Below are 25,160 nucleotides of genomic sequence, written 5' to 3' on the forward strand. Positions count from 1 at the left end.
TCTAGGGAGTGATAGGAGCTAAAACGGCAATAAAACTGAGGAAAATTGTAAAGTAAGGGGTTAAAATGATCTTTATTGTGTAAACATCACTAGGGTATTGAGATGTGAGAATTTTCTTTCGTGGGAAAACCCCTTTAACTGGTTAATAGAAATAGCAGTTTACACAATGCATGCATAAGAAGCTTTGCTGATGCAAAGGATTTTGGTAGTATTTTAGTTTTACAATAGTGGTAGCTTAATTGCATGCAACCTATGGCTCATCTTCTGTTAAAGAGCTACAACTCCCAGCATAAAGCTTTCAGGACATGCTGGTGGTTGTAGTATTGCAATGCCCGGAGAGCCATAGTAGATGTTGTTATATAAGATGGCCTGGCTAGAGTCTGATTCCTTTCCACATTCCATTGTTTTCCTGTAGTTATAAGAATATAATGTTTCACTTCAGGGATGAAAATTCTTTTTATCAATAATTTCCGGTTAATGCTGCTAATGTGCCCGACCTCGCTGCCAGAAACTTTTGTGCTGCCATATATTGAATGCGCTGAACAATGTGCACTGTGTTCATTGAACACCTAATGGACTAGTGCGTTTCTGGTCAATATTCAATTAGCTGTATTTCCCTGTGTTGTCCATGGTGCTAATGGTGGTACAAAGAATGGAATTTATTTCTTATTCTTACCATATTAGAGAGTACGGCCGTGTCTTTAATGAGCTTAATCTCTTCACTATGACATCCACCAAGAATTTGGTACATACAACACATGCTTCTGTGCCTTTTCCAGTTGTATCTGCTGCACTGTCTCTGACAAGACAGTAAAAAGGTGCACTTAAAGGGGTGTGTTAGTGCTAAGTTGGAGTTTGCACCACATTTATTACTAAAGTGCATGAACAAAGTGCACCAAATACCTTATATACTCGAGTATAGGCCTAGTTTTTCAGCACAAAAAGTGTGCTGAAAAACCCAAACTCGGCTTATACTCGAGTCAAAAAAATAAATCAAAACTCACCTTTCCGGCAGCCCCCGTAGATCTTCTGTGTGATCCATCCGCTACAATGGTATTGTTGTGCTGCACAACGGGGGGGGGGGGGGGTTATATACACTGGGGCAGGGCCTATCAGGCTATATACACAGGGGCAGGGGCTGGCAGGCTATAAACACTGGGGCAGGGGCTGGCAGGCTATATACACTGGGGCAGGGGCTGGCAGGCTATATACTGGGGAGGCTGTGACCAATGCATTTCCCACCCCCGGCTTATACTCGAGTCAATAGATTTTCCCATTTTTTTGGTAAAATTAGGGGCCTCGGCTTATACTCGGGTCGGCTTATACTCGAGTATATACGGTAATAAACGGTGCACACTTACAGAGCAGTGCTGGGTGCACCAGATTCATGAAGACCGGGCGCTAGTCTTGATGAATCTGGTGCACTCTGCACACTTGTGGTGGGGCGTTGCTGTTGGTGGAGTGGGACAGTGCGGGGTGTTCATGTGTGCCTTCTAGAAACCTGTGATCATATGTTATTACGCAAAACTATGCCAGGTCAGGCCTGGTGCAGCTTTGCCTGGCAGTAGCACCGTCTGACAGATTGATGTATTCGCCGTGACAGTATGAGAAATCCCCCTCAATAACTACTGCTATGCTCCCTCAGCTAGGGGCTCCATCTATGCTTGTACATAGTTAGCCTTCACTGCTTCTCATCTTAGTAATATATATAAACAATAATAATATTAATAAATTACAGAACATGAGAAGCTGACTCTTACATCTTCAATAAGAACCCTGGGTTATAGGAGACAGTACATTGCTGTCGATACCTCAGACGCTTGTGTAGCCCAAGGTGCAGCTAAAATCAAGACAAGATATAAAAAAGATTAAATCAAAAGAGACTTGTAAAGCAGCGTAAAACATAATACGATTTTTTTTTTCTGTGGAAAAGACAGCAGGAAGATAAGGAATCTTCAGGGTATTTAGATCTTTATGAAAATATATTTATGAATGGGCCAAGACTGAATGAATTACCTTATATACTCGAGTATAAGCCTAGTTTTTCAGCACAAAAAAATGTGCTGAAAACCCAAACTCGGCTAATACTCGAGTAAAAAATATATAGGTTTTACAAGGTTTTTGTGGTAAAATTAGGGGCCTCGGCTTATACTTGGGTCGGCTTATACTCGAGTATATACGGTATTATGTTTTATGTTGAAAATTTTGTTTTACGTCTGCACAAAAAAAATAAAGTATACCTTGTAAATGGGCTTGACAAAAAATGCAAACAAACTACAGCCTACAGTTTTTGTGTGCTTTTCTCTTCTTCATCCATATCATTCCACTCTCCTATATAACTATTGGTTACAACTCTTTATGTCTCACTATTATTGTTGATTTCTCTGTGGCTGGGAGGCAGATTGCTGCTTCAGAAGCCTCACCCCCTGCTCTGCTTACAGTCCCAGACCGGCAGCCTTCATCTACTGAGAGGAAAAGAATAAGAGATGGAGATCTGTCCACCTTTAGCCACAGGTTACAGCAGACCTGTATTGACCCTTTTAGAAAGTATACAGACTTTAAGTCACAACCCCTTTAAGATCCATAAATTGTAAAACCTTTCAATCTCATTTACTATTCATAAGAATGTGGTGCTATAAAGGGTTCACTGAACTTGTATGGAGTGAATACAACAATGAGCACTTTATTGTTGCACTACAATACTAGTAGACATGTTATTCCACTTTACGGAAGGAACAAAGCCTCATGCCGGCACATACTGCTGTATTATATTCACGCAGCCTCTTATCACATCACAGATAATCATTGCTCGTATTTAATGGGATCTGCTGAGCTGCGTGCACCCTCATCCCAGGCTCAGGCGCTATGATGTGTGGATCTGCAGTAAAGATATCGACACATCTAACAAAATGACGAGCCAAAAAACCACACGGCTGGAAGTTTTCAATTAGTAATGAAATCCTGTGTGTAGGGTACAGGCGCTTTTTTCGCTCCATTTTTGCACCATTGCTTTCAGGCATTCAGAATCCCTCTGTAGAAACCAGCCCGGAATGTTCTCATCCTACGACTACGATCTTATTGACATAATAAGAGGAAAGTAGGTTAGACGGACTGCTGCTTTCCTCATTTAACTCCTTCATAGAACATTAAAAGCTCTTTTAATTGCCAGTAACTTAAAGGCCTTTTATTGACATTACAATCTGACCCAGTATGAGGCACTAGACTTTTCCTGTTTTTCCATACCCCAGTCTTTTACATTGATGGAAAAATGTAGCCTGTGTGCATCTCCTACGTGTAAAGCTTTCTACCTTTACAATTTCTAGAGCCATGAGCAGCGGAGCCTTTCATGTCAGATGAATAGGCTCCATTGTCTTTATTTTACCCCAAGATTTTGAGCTAAGATTGGCTTAAGGTTGGAAGCTGTAAGAGCTCAAACCTCTGTCCCAAAATTCACAGGTGATTCATGAGGGTCTGTAGGTTAAAAGGAACCTGTCATCAGAAATTGTCTATGGGTAACTGTCCCAAATTTACCTACTTTATTTTGATGGTAGATTTTCTTTAAAGGGCACCTACCACCCCTATTCTACCTATAAAGGTAGAAGGGGTGGTAGGTGGATGGATGGGACATGAGGAGAGCCCTTTTTTGGGCTAATCCTCACATCCCGGGTGTCTTTTAGAAAACTTTATTGCAGGGATATGCAAAATTTTTTATGCGGCTACTGGGGGCGTGGAGTAGCCGGACATGAGGCTACTAGTTGCGGCTACTCTACGCCCCAGTAGCCGCGTTACTCCGCCTACCAGGTAATCTACGGCACGCAGCTCCTGGTAGCTGCGCGCCCTCGTCCGAGTCCCCTTGGTACTGCGCATGTGCAGTAGTTCCGGCCCCGGAGCCACGGCCACGCAGCCAAAGGCCTGCGTTCTGCGCATGCGCAGAACGCAGGGGACCCGGATGCGGGCGCGCAGCTACCAGGAGCTGCGCGCCCAAGATTACCTGGTAGGCGGAGTAACGCGGCTACTGGGGCGTGGAGTAGCCGCGACTAGTAGCCTCATGTCCGGCTACTCCACGCCCCCATTAGCCGCATAAAAAAATTTGCATATACCTGCAATAAAGTTTTCTAAAAGACACCCGGGATGTGGGGATTAGCCCAAAAAAGGGCTCTCCTCACGTCCCATCCATCCACCTACCACCCCTTCTACCTTAATAGGTAGAATCGGGGTGGTAGGTTCCCTTTAAGGTGACTTATATCAGGCAAGAGTGACACTTCTCAGATCATTTGCATATGACTCTGGTGATGTTTTTTTACTATAGGTGAATGGGCAAGATTAATCTAGAAAGAATGTTTCATACCTTACCTTTGGGTGCTGGCAGTTTAGTGGTTTAGATGCTGCTGACAGGTTTCCTTTATTTGGAAATTCTCTAGGAACTCTACTCAAATCCAAAGGATATCTTTGAAATATGATGTTACATATATTTAAAAACTCACCATGTAGTTGCTATTTCAAATTTGTAGTTATGAGATCCAAAACCATTGAGTACTTTTTGTCTCTGTGTGGCGACAAACTCCACAGGGCACCCTTCCATTGTGGCTGACCACACCCAGCTACATAATGTGGGTCCATGTACATCTTTGCAAAGTGTCCATTAATGTATTCCACTAGCGTGAATTGAAAGCTGACAATCTGATAGTAGTCTCCATGGGGGAGAGTTATCATTAGTCCTATGTAACTTCTTTGTCGCAAATTTTTGCACAAACATTGTTTTTTCAGGCTTTTTTAGCGAGAAAAAAACCGCAACTCCATTTATCAACTGAGAATTTTCAAAGGAACGCAAATTTAATCGCAAAACGACACCACATTAGCGGTGGTGTATGTGGGTCCATTCATACTCCAGGGGGGAGATTTAACGTTTTTGCCCAATTTCGAAGTTTTTGCTTAATTTTATGTTTAAGGTATCTGAGAATTTCGTGTGAAAAAACATTACAAAAAGGCAGAAATTAAGCAGATATTAACCCCATAGTGCAATAAGACGTAACCTTACGTCTTGCTGCGAATGGGGGAGTATGAAGAGGGCTCACGGGCTGAGCCCTCTCCATACTCCCCGGACATTTGCTTCATAATGAAGCAAATGCCCGTCGCTAGCGCGGGCTGTAACCCTTTGATCGCCGCCGGCAAGGCTGCCGGCGGCATTAAAGAGCCTGTGGCGCGCGGGCGCCGCCATCTTGGCTCCAATCGTCGCTCCCCGTGACTTCATTGGTGAGCGGCGATCCGTTGCCATGACAGACTCGGATCGCACAAAGATCCGAGGCTATCATGATCTAGGCTATCTATTACAATGTGCGATTTGCACATTGTAATAGATGGTGTGCAAAATCCCCATATACTGCCATACTGCAGTATGGCAGTATATGATAGGATTAATCAGACAACCTAGGGTTAAAGTACCCTAGGGAGTCTGAAAAAAGTAAATAAAAAAAAATTATATTAAAAAAACATAAAAATTTAAATCACCCCCCTTTCCCTAGAACTGATATAAATATATCAGGTATCACCGCGTCCGAAAATGCCCGATCTATCAAAATATAATATGGAATATTGAATACTACCACTACGAAGTGCTATTTGTTATGCAGAAAATAAGCCATGACACAGCTCTTTACATGGAAAAATAAAAAAAGCTATAGATTTTTGAATGTGGGAAGTGAAAAATAAAAACGCAAAAATGAAAAAGGGCCTGGTCCTTAAGGGGTTAAACAAACGTGCGACTGGTGCAGTCTATTCGCATTGAGCACACACAGCGGATACTTGTATCAGAAGACATTTAACACTGCACATACACCGGACTATAAATCAGACTGGTGGAAACCTGCCAGTCTAACACAAAGGGGCACATTTACTAAGGGTCTGAATCGTGCAATTCCGTCGGGTATCCCGACGATTTCCGATTTGCGACTGATTCCTCCGGGATTTTGGCGCACACAATCGGATTTCGGCGCAATCGCATGCAACGGGGGGTGGGGCTTGATCGCGTCTGGATCGGGTAAATAAATCTGCCCCATAGACGACTGCTCAAAATCCGGCCTAATGATAAATCCCCCCCCATGTGTCAGTCATTGTGGCATTTGGTGAATTTGGTGAATTTTATGTTGCAGCTTTTTTAGCAAAAGCCTGAATAGATCTAGCACAAAGAGAAAAATAAGTCCTTTCATTTCCTTTCTTGTGGAATTTGCTCCTGGTTTTGACTTAAAAAAGTACATGTCTAATTATGAGCTAACGTCATAACATCTGATCAATCACTGATAGGATGTCATGCTTTAAAACAACGCAGGGGTGCGGAGGGTGCGGTAGGAAGCGGGCCCAAGGTGCTTAGGGGGTCCATAATGTGTCACTTTCCCATATGAGAAGATTAATACTATAAACCATGCATTATAATCTGGGGCCTGGCACAGTCTTTCCACTGGGGCCCATCAACTTCAAGTGACACCACTGAGTTCTATGATCCATCAGTAAGACCATCTAAGATACTAAGAGATACTACCTTCTTCTCAGTTGGTACGGTCTACATGTAATCTGAAAAGGTGACGGTCAGAAGTAGACAACCACTTTTAGAGGGATATTGGAAAGACATCCTCTATATAACAAGCAATTTCCTTTTGCCTATTAACAGAATATATCAGGACTGGAGCCAGAAAATTGCTGACTTCTTTATCCAGTGCTAGAAGGTATCAGAAGCTGAAACAGTGCTACTAATAATGTGAAATTTCACAGCTTAAAGGACGTCTAATAATTCTATGGAGAATGGACGAGTTATTTAGATGCAGTACCAGAAGAGATCCACATGATACCAGCCAGATTTATATATGTACTGTATATACTAAAAGATGCCTAGCTAAATCATCTAAGCCTCGGGAATACTTTTCAGAAGATTCATTTCAAAGTGAAGAAAAAATAGAATGGCACTCACCAATGTTCTTCTTGTTTGTTCCTTTATTAGAATACATACATACATTAGAAAAATACATACTAAAATGTGTACACAGGGAGGGTAGGAGACATACAGGACATCACACGGTAACAAGTGAACTACAGCCGTTTCACGCTCAAGGTGCTTCATCTGGTCACTTGTGTTTTCAGAAGATTCACCTTAGTTCCTGATCTATTTGGTGTGAACTGATGTTGCTCTGATTGTCCTGCAAATTGCTATACAACCCCATAGATTTTTAATGAAAAAGTCCAATCTCATTTTGTTAATTTTTGGCTCACCTCTAACCATTATAATTCAATAACCAAGTTATTTAGGTAGAACATAAACACATTTATTGCAATACAACCTTAGAACTATAACACAATACAACAAAAATGTACATAATAATATGTGTTTAGTGAGTCGATGAATTTGTTCTTAGAAACACTATCTCCTCCATCAGTTTCTCCTTTATAGTTGACCTTACGTGTGGCCTTGTTATGTTAAGGCTAAAGAGCAGCCTCTCTACACATATTTGGGTTGGTGAGAATGCAGGAACCACACGGGCAACATTTGTAACGATTTCCGGATTATACCACCATGGCCTTATCTCCATATCCAAGAAAGTGTATAATTTATACAAACTAAATATAACTTAACTAACTAAACGAAATAATGATATAACAAAATATATTCCGGTTACACAAGTAGATGTGTTACTCAGCTATTCATTCATTATTTTATACCATTAGGTGCCCAAGTTATTCCATATTAGTGGATACAAGAATATGTACTTACATAATGATATTCCGTAGGGTAGCCCAGGTTCTAGCAGGATATGTGCCAATGCAGTGATTATACAGTATATACTTGTGTTATTAGAGCAAGAAATGACACACAACCTGCTGTTTCTCTTGTCTACATACATAGAAATCGCTATACAGTATGTTTGTGAGCCTATAAATAGTGCATCGCTGGACCTGGAGGTGAGACGCTCTGCTAATTCTTATCAGCAGTCACAATGATAAGATCTCTTAATCAGCAGCAGTCACATTTTCTAGATGGCGCTTCCTATTTTTTAGCTGCTACAATATGAGACACGAGGCTACGCCAGGCTCACATTACACTTCTGAAAGATTTAGAAACCTGAACATGGAGCTGAACGTGAGGTGTAATTGAAAACAGCGACTTGCGGGTTTTAGTGTCTGTGAATAAAATCAAAAAATACTAATAAAAGCGATAGGCCGTCTATTATGGCACGAGCAGCGAGGAAATTGAATTAGTGCGGTCCTGATTTATCCGCGTGCGGCACAGGAATGATTTGATTTACAGGGAACACAAAGCTGCAATCTGACTGAAGTGACAAGCGGCAGTATTGTGGTTGTGTCGAGCCGTAGATTCCCAGCGTGTGACATTAGGAGGGGGTATGGGATCAGTGCACCATGCCGTCTGGATTGAGGTTTATATTATGTTTCCTTTATCTCCCATCTATAGTCTAGTTGACTTTAGTTTCGGCCACCATTTGTCACACAAACCATTGTACATAGAGGACAGTGTTGCTTTTTTAACAGGATTTTCCAATTTTATATTACTAAATCTCGACTGCTGTTAAAATGAAAAGTTCTACAACTTTCTAATAGACTTTGCTTTAACTTTATTTTAAAGATAGCTGCTGGGTGACTAATAGCATGATCATAACAGAGAGCACGTCCTATATTAGAACATCACACATTTGGTTTTTAACGTGCAAAAAAATTGTATGTAACTTTTTTTAAATCTTACCATTGGCTTTTATGAAATGCAACTTGCAAAAATTTTTATCGGTTGTGAAAATATCTTGGCCTGGAACTGTCAAGTGTAAAAGGGTGAGGTGTAGAGGGATCTCGGGTGTGGGGATTCAGGTCTGAATTCATTTACATAGAATACCAACAGGGTAGTCATAGGAGCTATGAATGTTTTCTGAACAAGGAGGGCAATAACTAGGCATGAAAAGGATGATACATCTTGTTATCAGAAGAAAAGATTTGTCAGTGATGAGCTTAAAGGGGTGATCTGATGCAGAAAACCTTTTATAACACATGCTATTAGAAGTAAATATAGAGCAGTAGCAAAAAAAATGGGGGCATTTATTATGGCCTTTCAAATGGAAAACTGGCTGTGTTTTTTTTTCTCTCTGCCTCTTACACCTGAATTTATAAAGTGTCGGTGCCAAAATATTTGTTTGTTCCGACACTCTCGTTTTCTGGCCTTTCAGTCCATTCGCTGATTCATTAATCCCTTGCGCCATAAACTTACATCCCACTAATAATTATAGAACGGTTCTAGCACCACCCTGCTCCAAAAATAATACATGCCTTATTTATGTCTTATTCTGGAGCCCCTAACACTTCTTTGTATGAAAGTCACAGCTCAATGGGAATGTTACAAATATTCATTACATGGCACTAAACCAGTGGTGGCAAACCTATGGCACGGGTGCCAGAGGTGGCACTCAGAGCCCTTTCTGTGGGCACTCAGGCCATCACCCCAATTTCACCAAACAGGACCAAATCCACCAAATCTTCCTGCAGTCCCAGGCAACTTAAGGGATGCTGCTCTCAGCGCTATTTTAAAGCGACACTTCACTGGCTGTTTGAAACTGCAGGAAAAGTGAGAAGGTGTTGACTGAACTGCAGGACCCCCCATTCTTCCTGGAGAAAAGCTACAATGAGAGTCCAATGAATTTGCCCACCTTCTTTCAAATGCATTGGTGGCCTCAGACGGCCGATACAATTGAATGTTGTTGAATAACAGGTAGCAATAAGTTTGAAATGCCATGTTGGCACTTCACGGTAAATAAGTGGATTTTGGTTGTAGTTTGGGCACTCTGTCTCTAAAAGGTTTGCCATCACTGCACTAAACTGAAATCAAAAATAATTTACGTAAATGAAATGGTGCCTAGTTTTTTAGAAATAAATAGTACAGGTGATTATAAGATACTTTGTAATACAGGCGGTCCCCTACTTAAGGACACCCGACTTACAGACAACCCATAGTTACAGACAGACGCCTCTGACCTCTGGTGAAGCTTTCTGAATGCTTTACTATAGTCCCAGACTGCAATGATCATCTGTAAGGTGTCTGTAATGAAGCTTTATTGATAATCCTTGGTCCCATTACAGCAAAAAATGTTTAAACTCCTATTGTCAATGGGGCCCAAATTTTTTTTGTCTGGAACTACAATTATAAAATATAGAGTTTCGACTTACATACAAATTCAACTTAAGAACAAACCTCCGGACCCTATCTTGTACTTAACCCGGGGACTGCCTGTATATCTTATATTAGCAAATTGCTTTCTTCTTTCACCCTTCTCCTTTTCTAGTTTGTTTTTCACTAAATTCTCTCTTTCTAGCAAGATGTACAGAAGTGCACACATATCCCATATTGATAATCTTCCAAAATCTTGTGTTGTTTAAAGACGAAATGTTACTCTTGATTAATGGTATATTCACTTTTTATTGCCTCTTGGTAATGTATTATATATCAGTGATCTCACAAGCAGCAACCCCAGCGATTAGATGTTTGAGACCATAGCTCTTGGATGAGTGCTGTTGCTGCTTTACAGTCTACAAAATACAGTGGCATATATTCCATAGTGGTCTTGTGTGGTGTTGCAATTCAACTTTGAATAAAACTGAGGCTAACAATAGCTGGCTGATGAAAATGAAATTGATGGTGTGTCAAACAGAATCAGCACTAACTGCAGTCTTTTAACTACTTAAAATGTAACTCTGAAGTTTAAATGATTTTACCAAATTGGCATATGTGATTCCCTTTATGATGCCCATATTGTGTTACTTGCCCCTTTATTTCCAAAGTTATGCCATTTTCTGTTCTGAAAATGTTTGACAGAAATCATTCTGGGTGGGGACTTACCTCTTCCTTTATCTGTCCTGAAGCAGGGTCCAATTCACTCTACCAACAGAGATCGTATTCCCCACTATTCTGTATAGGAGACATATGTATCCACAGCACTGAACACATTCAGCTCTGCTATACACACAGAGAGCACTGTCACATGACCTCCCCTTTCTTCCTCCTCTTTGGGACATGGAACAACAGCTCCTCCCCTTTTTCACTCCGTAACTTGTTTACAATTGTACAGTACATTAGAGAGACAAGACATGGCAGGAGACCCATTTACTACAGAGCCAGGCTAAAAGGAGGAGGATAGCAAAGAAACTGCTGGATATAAGTAACAAAGATAATGGGCAACACTGTTTTACATCACGAGAGCTATTAATTTGTGGAAAACAAAATGTTACAGTTGCCCTTTTTGCAACTGTTCTGTGGTGAGGGTGGTAGGTGTTACACACCCACTATTCTGATATTATCAACTTTTCTAAAAATAGATCATCCCAAAAAATCCTGCAATACTGCCTAATGGCAATGTTGCTGTATACTTTAAACACCTACTTGATCTCTTACTTGCTTTGGAGCTGCACAGTTGTGAAGGGAATGCTCATTATGGAGTATAAGTTAGCAGTGTACATAATGACATTCAGAATGACACTGTATGTGTGGGGAGGAATACAGTAAGCATGCCTAGGATATGTACCCTAGTCTACCGAGAGGGACAAGGGAGTTGTCAGCTATAGTCAGAGGGAGCTGTGCTGCCTGATGTATGGATGGCAAACGCTTACTGTAATCCACATATCTCCCTGAGACGGCTCTGAGACTAATTTGCAGCCATGAACCTGCGCATGGTGGAGGAGCTCATTAGAGCCGCTATGTCATCCTACATTTTGCAGACAACCTTCTCCTGACTTGCGCTGCTATGTTATGATCTGAGTTAATACATTGGGTTCCATTGATTTTTTTGCATACAACAAGGATGAGAATGACTCACTTGTGAGGTCGAATTACCCCAAAGACGCTTCCATTCAGGGTGTAGCTGTCTAGCATAGATTTATGTATATCAAATATATTGAACTGGAACCTGTGAGACCAATTATATAGGAAGTCAGACACTCCAGCTCCATGTCGATGCCACTGTGAAACCACTGGTGACAGCTGACATGTCTGGGTCTATTTGGCACGTGGCTGAGGCTGTCATATCTGAAGAAAATATGTCTCCGGAGTAAGATGACTCTATTTTCATATTTGTACAAAAGTTATCAGTCTGCATACAAATTCTCTTATGCTCCTTGCTAGACGCTACAGCCAGACATGGTAAAACAGGGAAGAAGGTCATTGCTTATAGAAAGTCAGGATGTAGAAACCGCTCAGCAGAGAGCCTGAGACATACGTACAGACAAGTTAATAAGGAAACCTTAAAGGGGTTTGCCCATGAAAAACAATTCTCAAATTTCAATCCCCTAGTGATGTTTACACAATAATGGTAATTTTTAATCCCTTACGTTACAAATTTACTCAGTTTTATTGCTTTTTAAGTTTCTATCACTCTCTAGGCTGCTCAGTGCAAAATCCCGGGGTGTGGGTGGGGACTCTAAGCAGACATATTGGGGCACATTTACTAAGGGCCGTGCACCAGTTTTCTGTTGGACTCTGCATGTTCTTTCTAGTGAAAACTGCTTGCTCAGGTATTTAAGAAGTGTCTGCACCATATTTGTGTCACACGTGACCCTTTTGTGGCACAGCTGCAATAGTCTTCATGCGACACAGATTTCTGCATTGAATTGGGCGTTACCCTGCTCAGTCGGGCCGTGCATCAGATTTAAAAGGCAAAGTCTGGCAGAATTGTGCCGCAGTGCAGGGGGCGCCATATTTATGCAGAACGTACACCAGAAATCCTGAATATGGAGCTCTCTGCACTACACACAGGCAAACTGCACATAGTGTTCTTATTAAATGTGGTCCATTATGATCCATCTAGTTCTGTGAGCTGAAAATGTGGTTACAATATCAGGGTACAGGTTTATATACACTTTCATTTAGCTTCTGAAAATTGTACTAGTATCTCATACATAGAAAGAGAGATGAGACAGATCAGAGATGGGAGATGATGAGATCCATGAGATGTATATTACACATGACAATCTCTGCTCTACTATCACAGCCAAACCATACACAGCCAGCTATATATACCTTCCTCCCTCCCTCTCCCTTGCATAATGATTTTATCTCCCTATAACTATGCTCTTCTCATGTTGTTGCAGTAAGTGTGTGTGAGCTCGACTTGGAATGCAAGAATGGGGGCTAGAGGCAGACAGGAGCTCAGTGCAGCGTCAGCCAGGAGAACAATAAGTCTTCCTGAACCTAAAGTCAGAAGATTAATGATCGGATCCCGGGGCTACTGAAATAGTGCACACCAGGACCGATAGAGATATTTTGTAGTTATATCTGTGAAATGCTGTATTTTTTCACTGAATTAGAGAATGTGTTATTTTGTTATCCTGAGTATATTTAAGAATTTTTTCTTTGTGAGAATACCCCTTTAAGGAAATTTACCACCAGGATGAAGGATTGTAAATCAAGCACACTTACATGCTGGTGTGTGCCCCTCTGGCAGGATCCGCTCTTTTTTTTAGCTTCTTAACCCCTGATTTACAAAAAAAACTTTTGGAAAATTATACAAATGAGCCTGGGGGGCTCCATGCTCATTTCAATGTCAATATTTTGTATAATTCTTAAAACTATTTTTTCATAAAAACCCAGGCATGGGTAGCTAAAAGAAGATCATATCATGCCGGAGGGGGCACACACCAGTATGTCAGTGTGCCTGGTTTACAATCCTTCATCCAGCATATATAAATAATAGCACTCTTTCATGTCTACAGTTACCACCAGGGAGAGCTTATTGAATACTGTGCTATTATTAAGTTCATTGCTGAAACATTTTGCAAAAATGTCTTATTTTATCCTGGGGGTACAGTAGCTACAGGCAACCCAATTTTTTTCACATATATTTTTATATCCACAGTATTTGTCAGAATAGCTCTTATTTACATGCAGTTCCTTTCTCAATGATCAGAATGATGTAGCATATGTTACTACTGCCATTATAGAAGACTTGTGTCTTGGGCACAGTCATAAAATGGTTGGGTGCAGGGAGCAGCTTTTACCGATTCTTTATTCATTCAGCATTTAGATAAGGGACCTTGTATCTGTAAATATAAGATATTGTAGCCATAAATCAGATCCTGTTTTCTGCACAATGCATACATAAATCAGGACGCCACAAAAAGGTTCTAGTGCGTAAACTGATTAGATTTTATTGTAGCGAGCGGGGATCCTATAATGGAAACGCAGCTGCAGGAAGCAGGGAATCAGACTGACATTTAGTCCCAGGCAAATTGTATAAAAAAAGTAATAAATGTGTACAGGAGTAGGAATGTTTCCTTTTTTGTAATAAACTATCTCAGGCATGGACGAAGGTAGAGAGAACCTCAGAAGGAACAATGCTGGAGGCCCGGCCAGTTCAGTCTATTGTATGCCTTTATATTATTGCACACATCAGTGATACTACTGCAGGGGATGATAAAATATTGAATTTTAATGGGTTGCCCTTTCTGTACCCCAAGAGTCAATTTACACACTGCCCTCAGTTTTCCCTGCATATTTAGGCAAACCTTACAAAAACAACGCTGCTCTGTCAAGTCTTCATCCACACTGAAAAACTCTTGCCTGAGACGGTTCATTATGTATATGTTGAGGCATCCATCCTCATAAGAATTTTACATATTTTCCCTCCTATAATAAAACACAGAGATTTTAACACTATGCAATCCTGTACAAATATATAATAGATTTAACAAGTGGCCAACAAGTTTCTTGTTGGCCACATTTCCCAGCCAGACACAATAATAATGAATTATGATACAATAAGCTCTTGAATGGTCAGAGCATTATGTTACCATCTCAAAATTGGATATATACCGGTAACTTTGGCATTTACACAACCTTAGATTGCGCCATGATGCATTGAATTTGGTTCACACGGCCATGATTGGTGCAGGAAATTCAGCTTACATATGTACCATTTCTGGTACGCGTTCATGAAATACCAACCTCTGAAGTTCTCTATAGGTCATCTTTGAATCCCTCCAGTGGAGGATACTATTAATAGTCATTAGAATATTGACCACTGACTATTAAAATTATGATCATAAATGTAATGTTTATTTTGATAAAATAATATTACTGTTTATTTCTAATTTCCTTTGCACATCAGGGACTATGGACACAGATGACCCCTTGTTACAAGACGCTTGGTTCGATGATGAAGATGATGAGATGTCCTTCAGGCCACCCAAATGTAATGCTTGCCAGTGGAGTTCTAAGCCTTTTAATGATGCCATGCCAACATGTGAATTTTGGAACATAGTGGGATGGATATTCACAAATGTTTATTGTGCCACCTTTTTGTTGGCTTTGGGTTGTCTCGTCCCTGTGGTCCTTTCCATCATCATGTTTGTTCATTATCCAACCCTTGATATCGACATCTCCTACAATGCTTTTGAAATCCGCAACCATGAGTCATCCCAGAGGTTTGATGCACTCACCCTTGCTTTGAAATCCCAGTTTGGCACCTGGGGGAGAAACAGGAGGGATGTTGCAGACTTTACATCCGAAACATTGCAACGCTTAATCTTTGAGCATCTTCAACAGCTTCACCTGAACACATCTCAGACTGATAGCTATATAAGGGTTAAAAGGAACTCTGTGTGGCACAATAGTACAGAGAGAACTAATGTAACATCTACTGAGTCTTCACTGCCCTTGTCACCTGCAACAAACCAGTCCCGTCACCCTCGTGGGGCTTCAGTTAAGGAGTTTTCAGGTGTTTATGTAACTCCTAACACTCAGAGCCATGCTCACTGGCGGATTGAGCTTATTTTCTTAGCAAAAGGGGATGACGAAAACAACATATTTACAAAGGAACGTTTGATGACCATCCACAAAATAGAGAGGAAGATCATGGATCACCCCAACTTCCGGGAATTTTGTTGGAAACCTCACGAGGTTCTTAAGGATCTTCCACTTGGATCGTATTCATACTGTTCACCTCCAAGTTCACTCCTCACTTATTTCTTTCCCACTGAGAAAGGAGGAAAGATTTACTATGATGGAATGGGGCAAGATTTGGCTGATGTCCAAGGTAAGTGTTTTTTTGGTTAAAAGTTATTTTGACGGCAAGTTTTACAAAAGACATGCATCTTTGTTAGCGGCTTTCCATCCCTGCTTATGAAGGGGGGGCCTTTGTGTTAAAGCTGTGTGAAAATCCATTAAATTATATTAAAAAATCCTAAAAACTAAAGTGCTTGTCCATTCCTGGAAAACATGTTCAGACAGATTTATCAACCTGTTTACGACAGAATCCTCTCTAAAATTGCTACAAAATACTGAGTGCACCGAATTTATCAAGGGTTTGTGCTAGTAGTACAACAAAAGGGGTGTAGCTTCCGAAAAGGGTTGTGTTTTGTATGAAAAAAAAATCAGTGCAGTATATCAGCATATAGGGCAAAAGGAATTCAATGGGGGTCATTTATCTTATCTCTGTTTGATTTGGCTAGTTTGCTCATTTTTCTGTCTGCTTCTTTGGTAATTTATCAATCTCACTTTTTCCATGTGTTAAATGTCTCAATAATGTTGCACAAATGTCTCAAGTCACTTATTTTCATTTTCTAAGTTTTCCTTAATTATGGTTTGTCTGGAGTTTTTTGCGCCAAAAAAATTTCTCAAATTGTAGACAATTTGAAATGATAACTGCCATTTGCGACATTAAGGAATAGAAGATAAATGTCTCTTACTTAGGAAAAACAAATGTCCGGTGGACATTTCAAAATGTCCCCCAAAAAATGTGCCAAAAAATACCTAAAAGAAGACAGAAAAAAAACAGGAAGAAAAAAAAATGACCCTCAATGTCATAAAGTACACCAGTATCAGAAACTTTGTTACATCTGGTGCAGCAGATGAGACAGATTTGATAAATCTGCTCCAAGGCAATATACTAAAACCAACGCCATAATCACCTAGTTACGAGGCTCACAGGGTAGATTTACCCTTAATCTCTAACAGTTGTCCTCAAAGTGCCATATCAAAGAAAGTCAAAATCATCATGGTATATGCCAGAAATTGCGGAGTCTTTGCATGACTAGCACACCTGTTTTCTGACTTAAAGGCATGTTAAATTGCACCTGTAAATATATTTTGCATGTTAAATGATGAGTAATCATTTTTCTTGAAGGATCTCTAAAGTTGGCAATGACCCATCCTGAGTTCTACTGGTATGTAGATGAGGGACTCACAACAGAAAATCTGAAGAGTTCTCTTTTGCGCAGTGAAATTTTGTTTGGCGCTCCTTTGCCTAATTACTACTCAGTGGAGGATCGATGGGAAGAACAGCACAGGAAGTTCCAAAATTTTGTCGTCTCGTATATAAGCATCTTGTCAAAAGAATCAACAAGGTATTGTGACTTCTACAATACTTCCACTTGAAATAGAGCTACTACAATATTGCCCTGTATGCAAAATAATATAAGACGCTTCTTACTATAGGACGCACCCGAGATTTAGGCTTCCAAAAAAGGAAAAATATATTTTACACCAATTAAAATATCCCTGTTGGTCGCACTAAAGCACAGCGCACACGGATCTGCTCAAGACATACATTTACACACGCAACTCTGCATCATCCATACAGGTACACACACAGCTCTGCATCATCCATACAGTTACACACACAGCCTGCATCATCCATACAGTTGCACACACAGCTCTGCATCATCCATACAGTTACACACAGCTCTTCATCATCCATAAAGTTACACACACAGCACTGCATCATCCATACAGTTATACACACAGCTCTGCATCATCCATACAGTTACACACACAGCCCTGCTTCATCCATACAGTTACACACACAACTCAGTTATACACACAGCTCAGCTATACACAGAGAACCCCCCCCCCACACACTTCCCCCTTCCCTATTCCCACCTTCCCCTTCTTCTTACCCTGTCACAGCACAGAATGTCCCCATTCTCAGCAGTATGTGGTGATGTAAGAAGCATGTGATCAGTCACATGATTCTGACATCACCGCAGGTCCTGTAGGGCACCCGGGAGATGGGAGAGCAGTGCGGAGGCTCTCCTCTCTGGGAGATTGGGTCCAGCTCTATATCAGGGCATCACCAGATCTCACTTACAGCGGTCAGGAGGGTCTGGCAGTGCTGGATCCTACTGACCTTCCGTCTATAAGACGCAGACATTTTTTAGCAAGATTTTTCGTCTTATAGTCCAAAAAATACAGTACTGTATTACTGCCCCATATATACAAATATATAACTAATATAGTACTAACTACTACTCCATTGGATAACATAACTACTATTACTACAATATCGCCCACTGTGTGCAGGAATATAGCACAGCAATATAGCATTCTATGTAAAAGAATAATATTGCCTCCTACATTAAAACACATATACACAGTCCTGCTTCATGTGTACACAAATATAGTTACTATAATACTCCTAATATAAAGGAATAACTACTATAATTCTGCCCCCTAGGTACAATAATATAACTACTAAATTAATGTTGATATGAATTACAATATAACTACTATAATACTGCCTCCTTTGTACAAGAATATAACTACTATAATACTGCCCCTATGTACAAGAATATTACTACTATAATACTTCCCCTATGTTCAAGAATATGACTACTATAATACCGCCCCTATGTGCAAGAGTAGAACTACTATAATACCGCCCCCCATGTACAAGAATGTAACTACTATAATACTGCCCCCTATGTTCAAGAATATAACTATTATAATACTGCCCCTATGTACAAGTATATAACTACTACACTACTACCCCTATGTGCAAGAATCTAACTACTATAATACTACTACCTATGTAGAAAAATAAAATCATTCCGCCCCTATGTATAAGAATATAATTACCATATATACTCGAATATAAGCTGACCCGAGTATAAGCGGAGACCCCTAATTTTAACACAAAAAAACTGGCAAAACCTATTGACTCGAGTCAAGGGTCTGAAATGCATTGGTCACAGCCTCCCCAGTATATAGCCTGCCAACCCCCTGGATTATATAGCCTGCCAGTCCTTGGAATATATAATAAAACGTCAGCGAGCGGCTTCAGCACATTTTTTGTGCCGAATAACTCATCTTATACTCGAATATATACTATAATATTGCCCCCTATGTACAAGAATATAACTACTATAATACTGTTCCTATGAAAAAGAATATAACTACTATAATACTGCCCCCTATGTACAAGAATATAACTACTATAATACTGCCCCCTATGTACAAGAATATAACTACTATAATACTGCCCCCTATGTACAAGAATACAACTACTATAATATTTCCCCCTATGTACAAGAATATAACTACTATAATACTGCCCCTATGTACAAGAATATAACTACTATAATACTGCCCCCTATGTATAAGAATATAACTACTATAATACTGCCCCCTATGTACAAGAATACAACTACTATAATACTGCCCCTATGTACAAGAATATAATTACTATAATACTGCCCCTATGTGTAAGAATGTAACTACCACCATACATTTCCCTATGTACAAGAATATAACTACTATAATATTGTCCCCTATGTACAAGAATATAACTACTATAATACTGGCCCCTATGTACAAGAGTATACTTACTATAATACTGCCCCCTATGTACAAGAATATAACTACTATAATACTGCCCCCTATGTACAAGAATATAACTACTATAATACTGCCCCCTATGTACAAGAATACAACTACTATAATACTGCCCCTATGTACAAGAATATAATTACTATAATACTGCCCCTATGTGTAAGAATGTAACTACCACCATACATTTCCCTATGTACAAGAATATAACTACTATAATATTGTCCCCTATGTACAAGAATATAACTACTATAATACTGGCCCCTATGTACAAGAGTATACTTACTATAATACTGCCCCCTATGTACAAGAATATAACTACTATAATACTGCCCCCTATGTACAAGAATATAACTACTATAATACTGTCCCCTATGTACAAGAATATAACACTATAATACTGCCCCCTATATACAAGAATATAACTACTATAATACTGCCCCTATCTACAAGAATATAACTACTATAATACTGCCCCCTATGTACAAGAATATAACTACTATAATACTGCCCCCTATGTACAAGAATATAACTACTATAATACTGCCCCCTATTTACAGGAATATAACTACTATAATACTGCCCCCTATGTACAAGAATCTAACTACTATTATACTGCCCCCTATGTACAGGAATATAACTACTATAATACTGTTCCTATGAAAAATAATATCACAACTATAATGCTGCTCATATGTACAAGAATATAATTACTATAATATTGTCTCCTATATACAAAAATATACCTACTATAGACCTCCCCCATAGATAAGACCTATTTCTTGAATTGCTTTGTGTTTGTTGTTCCTTTTTCTTCATGTGTGATAATAGTTGACCTTGTTGGCAGCTTTTCTCAGTATTATCTTGTATTTTGTGTTAGAGAGATAAGCACAGCTGATTATGTGACTGACGTGGTACAATTACTTCTTGTACCGAAGGATTGCGTTTTCGGCTGAGACACTAATGTGAAGCGATCTCTAAGGTTAATTTAGAATTTTGTAAAGAGTTTAAGTTCTCAGAGACAATTACCGCTTTGTTTTATGTGATTAGAATTGATTCCTAATTACCGCTCACTTGTTTAATGTACACACAAACGCAGTTTTTATATTTTAGGTGTTTGCTTTTTTTCCATGTTTGTAAAAATTGAATGTTTGCCTGTATAGTGTGTGCTCCGAAAGAGTGCACCAACTTTTTTTGTGCACCTTTAACATAGGTAAATATGATACCCATCACTCAACATCAGGTGGAGGAGGGTGCACAAGTAGGTTACCGCCCCATTCCAACATAACAAGATAACTTGGCACTCCTAGATAATGACTTTTAAATTATTTTCTTTTATTAAGGCAATTAGAAGAACTTTTTTGCAATGTTTCAGTCTTTACAATTCAGACCTTCATCAGGCACTATAAAAAAAAACAAAATACAGCATATAATGTAACATCAGCCAAAAGGATCCAAGTAAAGTACAAAAGTCATGGCATCAAGATATGGACAGTAATGAGGCTGCAAGTTTCGTCAATCCCTGCGCAATTGCAGTTCAGTGAAGTCAGACAGGTCAAGTTTGGCCACCAGGAACTGTAAACTGAAAAGGCAAGGATGGGGAGAACATAAAAGTGCTGTGCAGGCCTTCCTCTGGATTTAACAAACCAATTGGCCAGTTTTAAACTCAGCCCGGGAGGTCTTCCTTCTGGAAATAAAGTCTCATTTTCTGATGGCCAGGAAGACACTGGTGCTTATTTACTACGGGTCCGCGGACACATTTTTGTTGGACTTCCCAACATTTTCGGGTTTTACATGGCTGTGAGAGATATTTAACAGGGGATTGTGTCGCACGTGATCAGATTGTGGCACAGCTGCTCCATGCAACAGAAATGGGGGGATGGGCCGTCAGACGATCCGACTGATTCGGACTGAGCGCAGGATTTAATTTTCAAATTGTGTTGCAAGCTCAAGCACTTACATACACCAAGAAGAAGAAGGTGAACTCCGGAGGACCTGAGCAGGGAAGCCACACATGCAGGATATCAGGTGCAGGATCTTAGTGAATTGCAGCACAGTGCATGATCTTCGGACAATGCACTGTCCTTCGAACTGTGAACTCCTCTGAACCCCAATGTTGCATTAAAATTTGGTCAACTCATCCTATTAACCTCGAGATTCTTTCAGATCTTCTTAGAGATCCTCTATAGACAATTCATACTAGCCAGGGCACTTTATAAACCACTCATAATGATCTTGGCATTCTAGAGTCCTTTCTTACAGACTTCTTATGGAGGTCCTTTCACTAAGAGTGGTCCAAGCAGTCTAAAGACATCTTATAGTAGTCGAGGTACCCTATTACCTTTTATGTTCCCACAGTGATGGTATTACATGATTCTCCTTTGTCTCTTTTCAAAAGAACTTTTACACAGTCATACTAACCCTGCCCAGATGTCTCTTCCCCATTGCATCCTCTTAGTGTTGCTGACATTGCAGTGTGGACCTCACCTGCGCCTCTCTGGATTGACATTGTATTATTCTCATAAATAGGACTGTCTCCTTGTATCGTCCCACATTCTTCTGAAAATGCTATCTTTCGCTTCCTTTCTGTAGACATCAGCAATTTTCTGCAAGGGAAAGAGAAAAAAATCTCCCTGACGAGCCTGACAAGCCGTAGAATTATGAGAACAGAGCAGATTATGAATGTGCAAATCAATTTCTATTTGTATAGATATTTTATCCAAAATGCTACCGAATAAGTGAGGTTATTGTCACCAATCCTTATGCAGGGAAGTGGTTTGGGGAGGGTAGGAAAGGAGATAATAGGGTTTTATATACAATTGTCATATCTTTGTGGCTCATGCTCTGAGCCTTACACATCTGGACACCTCTGGTCTGCTGTAGGACCTCTCCTTGAGTAATGGCCTCTACCAGATCCACACTCAGGACCTTAGAGCTTTGAGGTGCAGATTCAGAGACTCCATCCTGACAGCCTCTCACACCCTGCACCATATCTGCTGATTGCAGGGTTATCTCTGGGGGCCCATTCAGCACCCCCTCCCTCTTAACTTCCTCATACTGGGACACCTCTGGTTCTGGAGCAGACATAGCCTTGCGCTTTCTATCCTGTCCTCCCTCCCAGATCATTCCCCTTGGGCTTCTGCCCATTTTCTCATATGATTGTGGTACATCAGGCACATACACAGTTGTCATTTTTCCCAAATCATTTCCCAACAATACATCCACAGGCAATTCCTGGGACCAGAGGTCGCACTAACATTTTTCCAGAAGGGTAATAATACTCCTCTCACCATTTTTGAGGAGTATTTTTAGCCGAGGAAGAGTATGGAATTTTCAGTTAATACAAATATATAACTCCAAGTTGTATAAATTGTTAATAGCCAGCCCCAAACCCCCTACCTCCCCACACTGAGCAGGCTGGGGCTGCCGCCTCTAAATTTATTTCATTTATTTTTGGGGGATTGAGGGCATAACACTTTTTTTTACACGGTTTATTTTTTACTAGATAGTCCTTCCCAAAAACATAAGCCTTCTGACCAATGCACTTGCGTTCACTAACTAGCAAGATGTGTTTGCCGGCGATAAAGTTGTTACTTACTGAGCACAAGTGTTTTGGTTCAGGGAGGATTTTTTTCAATACAATGTGAAAACATTGGGGTCTTTGGGGTATTTATTTATTTTATCTCTTACTTGAAATGCCTGGATCATTGTACAAGCACTGCCATCTCCTGTGTCCTCCTCCTCTTCATAAATTGTAAGCTCTTGTGACCATTGTACAAGCACTGTCATCTCCTGTGTCCTCCTCCTCATAGATTGTAAGCTCTTGTGACCATTGAACAAGCACTGTCATCTCCTGTGTCCCCCTCCTCATAGATTGTAAGCTCTTGTGACCATTGACCAAGCACTGTCATCTCCTGTGTCCACTCCTCCTTCTTATAGATTGTAAGCTCTTGTGACCATTGTACAAGTGCTGTCATTTCCTGTGCCCACCCTCTTCATAGATTGTAAGCTCTTGTGACCATTGTACAAGTGCTGTCATCTCCTGTGTCCTCTCCTCCTCATAAATTGTAAGCTCTTGTGACCATTGTACAAGCACTGTCATCTCCTGTGTCCCCTCCTCCTCATAGATTGTAAGCTCTTGTGACCATTGAACAAGCACTGTCATCTCCTGTGTCCCCCTCCTCATAGATTGTAAGCTCTTGTGACCATTGACCAAGCACTGTCATCTCCTGTGTCCACTCCTCCTTCTTATAGATTGTAAGCTCTTGTGACCATTGTACAAGCACTGTCATCTCCTGTGTCCCTTCCTCCTTATATATTGTAAGCTCTTGTGACCATTGTACAAGCAGTGCCATCTCCTGTGTCCCCTCCTCATAGATTGTAAGCTCTTGTGACCATTGTACAAGTGCTGTCATTTCCTGTGCCCACCCTCTTCATAGATTGTAAGCTCTTGTGACCATTGTACAAGTGCTGTCATTTCCTGTGCCCACCCTCTTCATAGATTGTAAGCTCTTGTGACCATTGTACAAGCACTGTCACCTCCTGTCCCCCCCCTCCTCATAGATTGTAAGCTCTTGTGACCATTGTACAAGCACTGTCACCTCCTGTCCCCCCCTCCTCATAGATTGTAAGCTCTTGTGACCATTGAACAAGCATTGTCATCTCCTGTGTCCCCCTCCTCATAGATTGTAAGCTCTTGTGACCATTGTATAAGCATTGTCACCTCCTGTGTCCCCTCCTCCTCATAGATTGTAAGCTCTTGTGGACATTGTAAGATGGTGTCCCATGCAGTCCACCCATGCATAGAATTTTCAATCATAACTATTTTGTACTTTATTGAATACATCTTATGTCAGGCTCAGGTAACCACTATTTATCAATTGAACTCCCTGGGAATAGGTCAGCCACACAAACCTGTGAGAACACCACAGCAGACACAGGACCCCCACCACAGCAGGCACAGGACCCCCACAGCAGGCACAGGACCACCACCACAGATGACAACAAACTCCTTTGGAATCAAACACTTCTCCACTCTCCTCCTTTCTCAGACTTTGCCAAGTCTGCTAGTGCGCATGTGCAGCTGTATATATTAGAGCTAGAGAGACGGGTCAGGAGGGGAGGAGGAGCTGAGACCCCTGTAAAGGTCACATGTCCTGTCCTCCTGCTTGTGCTTGCCCCGCCCCTTTTTAGTGTAATGTAATTCCCCTGCTGCTCCCTATATGTGAAATGAGCTTGGAGAAGACAGTGACCGGCAGCAGTGAGTGTTCAGGGGGCGTGGCTTCATCTTCCCTTCTGCCTGCAGAAGCAGAGACCTCTCTGCAGTGTAGTGGGTCCATGTGCACGTGACTGCTCTGTGCGCTCCGCTGTCCGCTCTGCTCCTCACAAACTAGCAGGCGGCAGCTGCACATCACTACTGCGGAGAGCCAGCGCTTTTACAAGAAAATCACCAAGCGTACTTATACGCTTGGTGTTTTTTTTGGAGAGTAAATCAGCCTCTGCATGCGTCATAGACGCTTGTAGAGGC

The 25,160-nt window shown here is 40.7% G+C and overlaps 1 protein-coding gene across 2 annotated transcripts in view; it reads left to right on the forward strand.

Annotated features, from left to right (window-relative positions):
* The window catches only part of DISP3 (dispatched RND transporter family member 3), a 129,709-nt gene that overhangs the window by 26,760 nt on the left and 77,789 nt on the right, over positions 1–25,160 (forward strand). For both annotated transcript variants that reach the window (XR_011856488.1, XM_072156420.1), the window contains exons 2-3: positions 15,138–16,064; positions 17,154–17,373. Coding sequence is in view for 1 of the 2 variants with exons in the window: in XM_072156420.1 (XP_072012521.1) it covers positions 15,143–16,064; positions 17,154–17,373 (1,142 nt within the window). In the remaining variant the exon portion in view is untranslated. The remainder of the gene's footprint in view (positions 1–15,137; positions 16,065–17,153; positions 17,374–25,160) is intronic.

Source organism: Engystomops pustulosus, chromosome 6 (assembly GCF_040894005.1).
Source record: "Engystomops pustulosus chromosome 6, aEngPut4.maternal, whole genome shotgun sequence".
Lineage (NCBI taxonomy): Eukaryota > Metazoa > Chordata > Amphibia > Anura > Leptodactylidae > Engystomops > Engystomops pustulosus.